This window comes from Daldinia vernicosa (genome assembly GCF_022497035.1).
Source record: "Daldinia vernicosa strain CBS 139.73 unplaced genomic scaffold F5Y00scaffold_2, whole genome shotgun sequence".
NCBI classification, from domain to species: Eukaryota; Fungi; Ascomycota; class Sordariomycetes; order Xylariales; family Hypoxylaceae; genus Daldinia; species Daldinia vernicosa.
The window spans coordinates 801,502-812,730 of NW_025953918.1; the positions used below are offsets into that span (position 1 = coordinate 801,502).

The 11,229-nt window shown below is 48.7% G+C and overlaps 2 protein-coding genes across 2 annotated transcripts; both read left to right on the forward strand.

The window, feature by feature from the left end:
- Positions 1-1,624: 1,624 nt before the first annotated feature.
- F5Y00DRAFT_257191 (uncharacterized protein) lies at positions 1,625-3,568 on the forward strand (the record flags this gene model as incomplete). Its single annotated transcript, XM_048010521.1, has 2 exons — positions 1,625-2,065; positions 2,543-3,568. The coding sequence occupies 2 exons, from the start codon at positions 1,625-1,627 to the stop codon at positions 3,566-3,568; spliced, it is 1,467 nt and encodes a 488-aa protein (XP_047869821.1).
- A 916-nt stretch (positions 3,569-4,484) lies between these two features.
- Positions 4,485-10,780, forward strand: F5Y00DRAFT_269249 (uncharacterized protein). The gene is made up of 4 exons (XM_048012409.1): positions 4,485-6,034; positions 6,106-6,484; positions 6,534-8,676; positions 8,735-10,780. The coding sequence occupies exons 1-4, from the start codon at positions 4,616-4,618 to the stop codon at positions 10,770-10,772; spliced, it is 5,979 nt and encodes a 1,992-aa protein (XP_047869822.1). The 5' UTR covers positions 4,485-4,615; the 3' UTR covers positions 10,773-10,780.
- Positions 10,781-11,229: the final 449 nt, after the last annotated feature.

Consider the following 11,229-nt stretch of genomic DNA (forward strand, 5'->3'; position numbering starts at 1 on the left):
CAAAGTATGAAGTATACCTGTAATAAATGTAAAGGAAAAAAAAAATAGTCATGAATGACTACCAAAAAAATAAAAATGAGCCAATATCAAACCTAGGAAGACGCGATGGAATTTTCGAATGTGTAGACAAGCATCATTCACTTGAAACACTTGAAAGAGGTGCACATAGGTATTGCATCCGTCTAAGTGGCCCACCGCATTGGGGAATGATAGTAGGTAACACTATAATTCACTCATTTTCATATTTTTTCCGGAGTCCCCAATATCCAACTCCGGGGTAAAGTCCGTTACGGATGTTTCGTTGTGGGACGTTCCATAACCGATAGAGATGGGTAGCGGCGTGATACTCGCATTGCGAATTACTCCATCTTCCCTCAGCTGAGGCTGTCTGACAGCTTTGTCATCGCGGTGGATCAAGGATATGAAGGATTGGACACTTCCAATGCCGACTGATCCTCGATCCCTTCTGACTTCGAAACCCGAGTCATAAGCCCGATCTGCCAATGATAAGACAAGAGCCGGCCGAATCTTGATATTGATGATATAGGAAAGATCCAACAGAAAGATCCTGTTGGAAGAAATGATACCGATAACAGACAGCTTTAAGCTTCGCTTTACTTGTCTTTAGCGGACGTAGCTCACTAAAAAAAAGATAATGTTAGCTTCAATGCATAGGCAGATAATGCATAGGCAGATATGTACCTAGATCCAGGCATTCAAATTAAGAATAGCGCGTGTATGGATGTTGCCATGATTCTTGCAAAATGCGTGAATACATACATGCAGCCGTGTAAGAGATAAGAGCAATATACGTCGGTACCCGGTGGCATTGATTATAGGATTGCAGGTGACCGCGTTTGTTTGTGTTGGGGTACCGGTACGAAAACGCTCCTCCGATTGCTGACGAGGGCTACCAGGATCGCCCCAATGGTTTTGGCGTGATGTTGTCCGTCCCTGTAGGGTACATTGGTCTAGCGCCCCTCCAAAACTCAATTTAGGTACCCACTCGCACCCACCAAGTAGCAGGATCCACCGAGTTTAGTTGGGCACAGACCAGCCAGCAGTGCCTTGTGCCGAAAAGTGGAATGAGGTTTTCCAAGGGTTCTGGGCAAAAGAAAAAAAGGGACGGAACTTGGACCTGCGTTGGCGGGGAGCTTCGCACCGTACACTACCGTATCGTACCGCACCTTCATAGTCTTTTCGAAGGATCAATCTTCAATCTTCCAATTTCTTGCTGTTGTTGTTGTTGCAGTCAACATTGTCGCTTTTGCAATCAAAAATTTCCCCAACCTTCACCATAATAATCCCCTGGTCGTATCGTAGTCTCCATATCACTAGGTTGAGAGATATTCAGTTGTGACAAGGTAAGAGAAAAAGAAGATGGCCTTGCCAATCCCCTCATTCTGCGGGCCTGTCTATCTGCACCGAGTTCTCCTGTACCTTTATTCTCCAAAATTCGAACTCTACAAGTCCAAATTCAATCTCTCCCCTTCCACACTTGTGGTTTCATTTGAAGTCAGAGAAAACGCAGTTGCTGATTGTCCCTTCTAGAAACGATCTTGACAATTGAATAGAGCGTAATTGAGCACATACCTCTTTCGTATAATTCGTTTCTCTCGCCACAATGTCCGCAAAGGCAATCCTCGAGGCCGACGGCAAGGCCATTCTTAACTACCACCTCACTCGCGCTCCCGTCATCAAGCCGAGTCCTCTTCCCAAGCCCACGACGCACAACCCGCCGCCGAAGTTGGCCTCACTCTACTTCCCCGAGGATGCTGACGTTAACGCGGTGCTGAACCAGGCCGAAATCACGTACCCTTGGTTACTTCACAGCGGCGCCAAGTTCGTTGCAAAGCCTGATCAGTTGATTAAGAGGCGAGGCAAGAGTGGTCTTCTGGCCCTTAACAAGTCCTGGCCTGAGGCGAAGGAGTGGATTGCCCAGCGCGCCGGCAAGGTACAGAAGGTCGAACACACCGAGGGTGTTCTGCGCCAGTTCCTCGTGGAACCCTTCGTACCTCACCCGGAAGGCACTGAGTACTACATCAACATAAACTCAGTTCGAGATGTAAGTGCAGCACCCCATTTAAGCATTTTGCGTTGTTTTTGTCGAGCTTTGTTTTATGCCCGATGCTTTTTCATCGGGCGAATTATTCCAATGACAGTCAGCCAGCGCGTGGCTGCGAGGATACGGGATACCTGAAGACTGAAGATCAGGACGTTGAAATAAACAAGGGAAAATGAGGAGAAATGCGAACGATATCCAGGAAGTCCCGGAGAGGTTGCGTTCTTATCACTTATGAAATTATTATGTGCACCAAAATGGCTACTGCCGTGCTCTTATTTGATTGGGAATCCAGGAGTGAACCGGTGTGTACGGGCGAACGGAAGGCTAAACCATATGCGCTCCTGTTGCATCCACTTTCCCCCTTCGCCCACCGTACCAACAACACATACCACCAGCCTTACTCTCACGTGTTATCTCCTTAAAACAAATATTATCAACCAATCAACGTAAAACAAATGCTGACCAATTCATTAATAGGGAGATTGGATTCTCTTCACCCACGAAGGTGGTGTCGACGTTGGTGATGTCGATGCTAAGGCCGAGAAACTACTCATTCCTGTTGACCTTTCGCAATATCCCTCTAATGAGGAGATTGCCAACACGCTGTTAAAGAAGGTCCCCCAGGGTGTTCACAATGTCCTAGTCGACTTCATTACCCGTCTATACGCGGTGTACGTTGACTGCCAGTTCACCTACCTGGAAATCAACCCCTTAGTTGTCATTCCCAACGACGCTGGCACCTCGGCCGAAGTTTATTTCCTGGATCTTGCTGCTAAGTTAGATCAAACCGCCGACTTTGAATGTGGCGTAAAATGGGCTATCGCGCGGTCACCTACAAACCTGGGTATCACTGCTGTCTCTAGCGCTGGTGACAAGATCAATGTTGATGCTGGTCCTCCGATAGAGTTCCCCGCGCCATTTGGCCGTGAACTTACCAAGGAGGAAGCCTACATTGCTGAACTGGACGCTAAGACGGGCGCTTCTCTGAAGCTCACTGTCCTAAACCCTAACGGCCGTATTTGGACTCTGGTTGCTGGTGGTGGTGCTTCCGTCGTCTATGCTGATGCTATCGCGTCTGCTGGCTTTGCCGACGATTTAGCTAACTACGGTGAATACTCCGGTGCCCCTACCGAGTCGCAGACCTATTACTATGCTCGTACCGTCTTGGATTTGATGCTGCGCGCTCCTATGGACCCCAAGGGCAAGGTTCTGTTCATTGGTGGCGGTATTGCCAACTTCACAAATGTGGCGTCTACTTTCAAGGGTGTTATCCGGGCACTTCGCGAATATGCCAAGCAATTGAACGAGCACAACGTCCAAATCTGGGTCCGCCGTGCCGGTCCTAACTACCAGGAAGGTCTCAAGAACATGAAGGCTGCGACACAAGAGCTTGGCCTGAACGCCAAGATCTTTGGCCCCGAGATCCACGTTTCTGGTATTGTACCACTTGCTCTCGTCCCTGGGCGATGGGAAGAAAGCAAACTGCAAGAATTCCAGGGTTAAACGCCGATAGCAGAATGTATTAATCTCAGTTTCCCCGATTTAAGGCGTAAAACACGTACAGAACACGTACAGATATGGGTATGATGGAATGGTTTTATATGTGACTACCCAGCCACGGTTATGTACGCTTGAGGGTAGAGGATCGGATCTAGTTAGCATAGACCTGATTGTTGAGCGTGAAACTCTAGATGATACTAGTTTTACTAGTTATAGATGCCTCTTCACGAGTCAACTACAATAGACTGGCGTAATTCCCCATGTCTTTCTGCATTTATTTAACTATACAAGTCTTACCTACCTATACAAGTCCCCCAAAAAGCCTTTACTATACTGCGTGATATAATTTCTTAAGCAAGATCCAAGATCATAGGGAAAAGAATTTGAGCATATCTGTAGTAGTAAAATGATTTTAGTAATCTAAGGTCGCCAACATCGTAAACTTACGTTATTTAGGCGGTTGCATATATGTATTAGCTCTTAAATCCATCCGCTCGATAGCAGATAATCTTAACTTCTGACATCAAATTACAACTATCAGTACAAAAACTATCGGGATAAGACACTCGGATGTAAATTTCGCTAGTATATAAGGCCCCGCAGCCCGGACTTTTTGGAGTCGTCATTTTCACTAGTGCCGGCGGAAGGTGTGGGTCCAGCCGGACTCCCGACCCCTGACGATTTCCCGGGCACTGTCAAGCAGGACGCCGCTTCAGACGACGCTTGCTTTTCTATATCACCGCTTGACTTCCAGCCGGTACTTGCGGCTACAGCTTCTGAGTCTCGTAGCATAAAGCTAGCCATACCATTGGCATCCACCTGAACCGTATGTTCGTCGTTTGACACTTGCAGGGGAGTGCCGTTCCCATTCTGCTCGAAGCTGATTCCGTTCTACGTTGTATTCTTAGTTAATTCTGCTCCCGAGTTTGTTGGGTACGATAGATAAACAGTCTGGCCTGCTATGGAGGGCCGCAGCGGCAATTGCACGACATCGCCGTTCTTTGTAGTCCTGCGAGCTGTTGACAATCTTCCCGTTGACAATAACAATGGATGGTAGTTGTTCCCGTCGCCGCAGAGAATTCCTCATTCTGCGTCGTCGACTGGACTCGGGAAGGGACTTATTCGGTAACCATCAACCCACTGGAGCCGAGATATTACTTCTCTCACGATAAAACTTATCTGTTAGTCGGCTTGACGGGGGATCTTGGACAATCCCTTTGCCGCTGGATGATTCTTAATGGCGCTCGGAACATGGTATTGACAAGCCGGCATGCTAACATAGGCCGGGTATGGCTCGAAGAGATGCAGAGCATGGGTGCTAATATCAAAGTCTTTCAAATGGATGTCGCGAGCAAACAAGCGTTGTTATCCGTCTGCTCCGAAATCTCCAGCCAGATGCCTCCTATCGCTGGAGTGGTTAATGGAGCAATGGTTCTTTCCGACTCAATATTCGTTGACATGACCTTCAGCTCGCTAACCGATGTTTTAAGACCAAAAGTCGACGGGACGATAAACCTTGATGAGCTCTTTCGGGATAAAAACCTCGACTTTTTCATCTTGCTCTCGTCTGTCTCTGCTGCTGCCGGGTACCGCGGCCAGTTCAACTATGCCGCCGCCAATATGTTTATGGCGGGTATTGCTACCCAGAGAAGACGCCGAGGCTTTGCAGCATCGGTACTCGACATTGGCATGCTTACAGAGGTCGGCTATGTTTCTCGTGCTGGCCCGGCCCTGGAGGAGTACCTACGCAGAATGAATCACTGCTTACCGATTACCGAACCAGACTTTCACGCCATGTTTCTCGAGGCTATCCAAGCGGGACGCCCCAACCCTGGGCATCAGCCAGAAATCATCACAGGTCTGGAAAGCGTTCTAGGTTCTATTAATGCAGATAACAGACCAACGTGGTATTACAATCCAAGGTTCTCACATTTCATCCTCGAAGAGGATGACATATTGGAGCAGCAGGGCGGAGCTGATGTTGTGCACGTGGGCAAACAGCTTGCCAACGCTGCAAATTCAGCAGATGCTGCCAGAATACTTCAAGAAGGATTTTCCTCAAGACTAGCCAGTATCTTACAGCTGAGCACCGACAATATCGACGAACACGCCTCCCTGGTTCACCTAGGAGTTGACTCACTAATCGCTATTGAGATCAGATCGTGGTTTATCATGGAGGTTAAGGTCGATGTACCAGTTCTGAAACTACTAAGTGGCGACACAATCACCGAACTATGTCGTTTTGTTATTGCAAGCCTCTCTACTCCTGACCCGGGAAACGCCAGTAAGTTCAACTTCCGAACAGCGATGGCTCGATACCAAAAGCTAAGTCTTCAAAAAGATGTCCGCCCTATGAGTTCCATCGATGACAACCATGTTACGGATCATACCGCTTCCCAAGACAACTCGACGACTGACCTGTCTCTCCACTCGGCGCTCTTGACGAGCCGACCGCAATCCGAAGATTATGTAACCCTACCTTTTATTTTGCACCCCTATCTTGGGCCTTAGAGTACAACGTTGAGCTAATAGGGATATAGTCGAATGAAAACGTAGAGGATGCGAAAGGTCGTCCTGGTGGCGAAGGCGGTGAAGACATAGTACTCGGAATGAAGCAAGATGGGAAGCTCCAGAAAGAAATCGCAGAGGCAACGCATCTGCGTCCAGTTTCACTCCCTGTGCAGCGTATCACTCAAGATTCAGTCCAGGGGGATGATGACTACGTCGTCTCCGCCCAACTCTCCGCTGGGCCTCGGGTCTTGACGGTATCAGATTCTCCAGGAGATGCTGCTTGCCCACCATCGCCGTCGCCAGCTCCGCTGCATTCAGACCTTTCCCCGCAAGAAGCATCTTCGAATTTTGAGAGGATAGAGCACATGTCCTTCGCCCAATCTAGGTTCTGGTTCATGAGGACCTATAGTGGAGACCCTACGAGATATAATGTAGTTCTTCTCTACAATATCATAAGGCCCCTTAGACATACCGCGGTTCAAGAAAGCCTTCCAAACCACTGTGTCCCACCACCAACCATTTCGAACATGCTTTTTCACGCAGACTGAAACGGGGAGCGGCATGCAAGGCATCCTTAGAGAGTCTCCAGTAGTTCTGGAACACAGGCAGATATCCAGCGATGCCGACGCACAAGAGGAATTTGATAGCATGAGAAACTCCGTGTTCGACTTGGAAAAGGGGGATGTGTTCCGTGCTACGCTTTTATCTCAGACGCCATCTTGGAGCATGGTCGTATTTGGCTATCATCATATCATTATGGACGGATTGAGCTTTTCCTTGTTCCTTCAAGACTTGGACACAGCTTACCGAATGATACCCTTGATACCGCGAACCGTCCAATACGTGGACTTTGCCATGGATCAGAGGCTTCAGATTGAGAGGGGAGGGCTGGCGGATGACCTAGCGTTCTGGAGGGACGAGTTCTCTACCTTACCAAGCCCTTTGCCTCTCTTACCCTTCTCTCGCGTCCGCTCACGCTGTGCCTCCGAAACCTACGGCGTATACACAACTAATTCGCGGATCTCCGAGCAGCTTGCAGTGAAAATTAAGCAGCTGAGTAGGCAGCTTCATATAACCCCTTTTCACGTACATCTCGTCGCGATACAAACGTTACTCTTTAGCTTTATAGACGCCGATGACCTCTGTATTGGCATACTCGACGCGAATAGGACGGACGGGAAGTATCTCGATGCACTTGGTCTCTTCTTGAACCTCCTTCCTCTGCGCCTCTACCGCGGAAATTCGGCGCAAACCTTTGAAGCAACTGCCCAGACCATCGCTCGCAAGGTATACGCGGCGCTGGCCCATTCAAGACTACCATTCGACGTCTTGTTAGAAGACCTGAACATAACGAGGTCGCTAACTCACACTCCTCTATTCCAAGTCCTGGTGAACTATCGCATGGGGGCGCTTCGGCAGACATCCCTCGGTGATTGTGAGCTGCGACATCGAGCAGTAAACGAAGTCAGATATTCCTATGACCTCCATTTTACGATTACAGAGCCTACGCAGGACAGCTGTTTCCTATCCCTTACGGTGCGGGACGATTTGTACACCAGCGATGCTTGCAACTTGCTAGTCCAGAGTTATATCCATCTACTGGATCAAATCTGCCACAACCCACAACAGTGCTTGGATGACTCCAGTCCTTTCAGCCCCTCCGATGCACTATTGGAAGTGCAAGTAGGTAGGAGCCGACAGAAGCGATTTGAGTTCCCAGAAACCATCACTCGCTGTGTGGAAGTAACGGCACAAAGCAGTCCTAGTGATATCGCCGTTAAAGACGGCTATGGAAATGTCTATACATATGCTCAGCTTGCCAATCGGAGCAATGCTATCGCCACTGATCTCTCGGCCGCGGGGATGGCCATTGGTACCTATGTAGCGGTTCTCCTCGAGCCCTCGAGCGACGCCATGGCCGCAATACTAGCAATACTGCGGCTAGGTGCTATATATGTACCACTTGATGTTCAAAATCCGCCAGCCCGTCTAGCCTTCATGGTTGAAGACTTTCGTCCGCCTCTGATCCTTTGCCAGGCGAATACGCTGAAAACAGCGCTATCGCTGAGTGGGCACCAAACGAAAGCACTCAACTTGTTCTCCCTGGGTGGAGGTGACTATCTGGCGACAGCAGCTTGCTCTCGAGCGGACATACCCGCCGTCGCAATCTATACTAGTGGCTCCACTGGTATTCCCAAGGGAGTACTGCTATCGCAAGCCAATATTATGAATAGCACGTACGGGCTCATGGAAAATAATGAGGTTCGCCCAAAGGAGATAGTGCTACAGCAGAGCTCCCTGGGATTTGATGTTTCACTGTACCAGATATTCATTGCCTTTGCAAAGGGCGGAACACTGGTCGTCGTGCCTCAGTCGATCAAAGGACATTCAGTTGAAATATCGAAATTAATGGCTTCCGAAAACATCACCCTCACATTGGCCACTCCCTCTGAGTATTCTACCCTACTGTGCTATGGGAGCCGCTATCTGAAGAAATGCTCTCGCTGGAGGCTTGCCTGTTCTGCAGGAGAGAACATGACGTCTCAGCTCAAGCACGACTTCCACCGGTTAGGTTTACCGGGCGTCACTCTTACCAATTGGTTTGGGCCAATGGAAGCTTGTTTTTTTCTCGAGCACGAATGTGCCTTACAACGACAGCCAGTCTAACTCAGTCGAAGAGTATCCTTCAATAGGGCGGCCATTACTGAATGTGTCTATCTTTATTGTTGACGATTGCCTGAGGCCCGTTCCCGTTGGGTTTCCAGGGGAAATCTGCATCGCGGGGCCCACCGTGACTCTTGGATACATTAATGACGATAGACTTACCGGAGAGAAGTTCGTCTCCAATCCCTTCGCTTTCACCGAAGACAAAACAAATGACTGGGTCCGGATGTACCGAAGCGGGGATAGAGGTCGTCTTCTTGCCGACGGATCCATTATATTCCTCGGCCGCTCAGCTTCTGACACGCAGATCAAGTTTAGGGGCTTCCGTATTGATCTCGACGATGTAGCAAACACCATTCTTCGTACAGCGCAAGGGTTCTTAGTTGATGCAATGGTAACTACCAGGGGTGATCCTCCCTTCCTCATCGCCTTTGTTGTCTTTTCTCTGGATTCCTCGCCTAGCGATACCATAGGATACCTGAAGCAACTATCCTCAGAACTGCCCCTACCACTATACATGTCTCCGGCCATGATGATTCCACTACACCATCTTCCTACTACTATCAACGGAAAGAGGGATAGGAAAGCCCTTGATTCTATCCCACTCCCGGCGCCTAGCGAATCAGAACAGCGAGTTCCCCTATCAGCGACAGAGTTGCGGCTCAAAAGTCTATGGATGGAATCACTCCCGGACGTGATCGATGTATCGCACGTTGGAAGGGACACTGGCTTTTTTCACGTCGGGGGTAGTTCAATACTTCTCATGAAACTTCAAGTACTTGTTCGAGAAAACTTTGGTGTTGAAATTCCTCTGGTAGACATGTTTCTACAGAATACACTCAGCAGTATGGCATCAAGAATCGATTCGCAGTGTACGCAAGACAAAGTCCGGGAGGATGATGAAGAGAAGGGCTCGCCACTTTCAACCGAGCAGGAAAACGTTAATTACTCCGATTCTGCTCTCAACCTATCGAAAATTCTCGTAGACTGGGATAGTGAGACCGATATATCCGCGAAGCTGCCAGAAACATTAGAACAAGTCGTGGCGCCACAATCACGGTCCAAGGGTAAAGTGATGCTATTGACAGGATCGACGGGATTTCTAGGGGGTGCTATCCTGCGTAGATTGGTACGGGACAGCTCCATCTCCGTAGTGCACTGCATCGGCGTACCGAAGATAGACGCGTTCAAGCCAACAACAGATTTACCCGAGTACGCCAAAGTACGGACGTACGTAGGCAACCTCGCCATGCCGACTCTGGGCCTGCTCGAAGCCGAAGCCGGGGCATTATCACGCGAAGTCGATGTTATTATTCATGCTGGCGGCGAAGGGTCCTTTCTGAATTCCTACGAATCGCTCCGCCCGCAAACACTGGGCGCGACGAAATACCTTGCCCGTCTAGCGCTACCACGCAAGATTCCAATTCATTTCGTATCCACTAATCGCGTCATTCTGTTTACTGGCCAGACGACCGCTGGTGAAATCTCGGTCTCGCGCTTTTACCCCCCAGTGGATGGATCAGATGGCTTGATGGCAGCGAAGTGGGCGTGCGAGCGATATCTTGAGGCCCTAGCAGAGCAGTTTGGGCTCCCAGTAAGGGTTTATCGGGCATGCTCAGTAGTCGGTGAAGGGGCACCGCCGACGGAAATAGCAAATACGCTTTTGAAGTATAGCAAAACGCTAAAGGCCATTCCGACCCTGGAGAAGGTCGAGGGTTTTGTCGACTACGCACCAGTAGGGGACGTTGCCGATAGCATTTTTCTCCATGTCATGGTCACACCACAACTTTCGGACGAAGGGAAGTGGGTGAGGTTTATTCATCACCCTAGCGGACAGAGGATCGCCTGGCGGAAGCTAAGGCAGCACTTTGAAGACCAAGAGGGCGACGCTATAGAGGAATTGTCATTAACGGAGTGGATATATCGGGCGAAGCCTCTGGGGATCTCGAAATTTGTTATTGCTTTCTTAGACGCTCTAAAGAGCCGAAGAGACCCTGTCTACTTCCCACTACTCTTAAAGACTCGGCAGTAGAGTTTAGCAGATATTAGATTAAATAAGAAGGATGATGCTACAGGTACAGGTAAACAGGATGTCAGATTAGTCAGCCCTGTCAGGTGACCTGAACTCTCTAATTTTACTGTAATAGGTACTAGTGCGTCGCTCGCTCTCACGTGACAGCCCTGTACTTAAGCGGTAGCTTTATCAGATACCTACCTCCTATCAGAACGGCGTCAAAATAAGTGCCTAACAAAGGGAATACCTTTATAAAACGTTCTCTCGGAATATATTAAGCAAAACAATTATAAAAAATCCTACTAGTATGAAATTGGCTCTAAATTTCATTTTAATATAAGCCATAAAGATATTCTCGAGTATTTCGCTGAGTTATGTGGATAAGAGAGTGAGACTCCTGGTATGTTAGTACTTACAAAATCGGCACTTATTTTGACGCTGTTCTCCCTATCTATCAGATTCAAATACGTCATAT

What these genes read in the sequence shown, in the direction of transcription:
- F5Y00DRAFT_269249 (XM_048012409.1), top strand. Translation starts at nt 4,616, where the DNA reads ATGGTAGTTGTTCCCGTCGCCGCAGAGAATTCCTCATTCTGCGTCGTC. An exon ending in GACCGCAATCCGAAGATTAT is followed by an intron (nt 6,035 to 6,105) that starts GTAACCCTACCT and finishes ATAGGGATATAG; the next exon opens with TCGAATGAAAACGTAGAGGA. An exon ending in CTGGTTCATGAGGACCTATA is followed by an intron (nt 6,485 to 6,533) that starts GTGGAGACCCTA and finishes CAATATCATAAG; the next exon opens with GCCCCTTAGACATACCGCGG.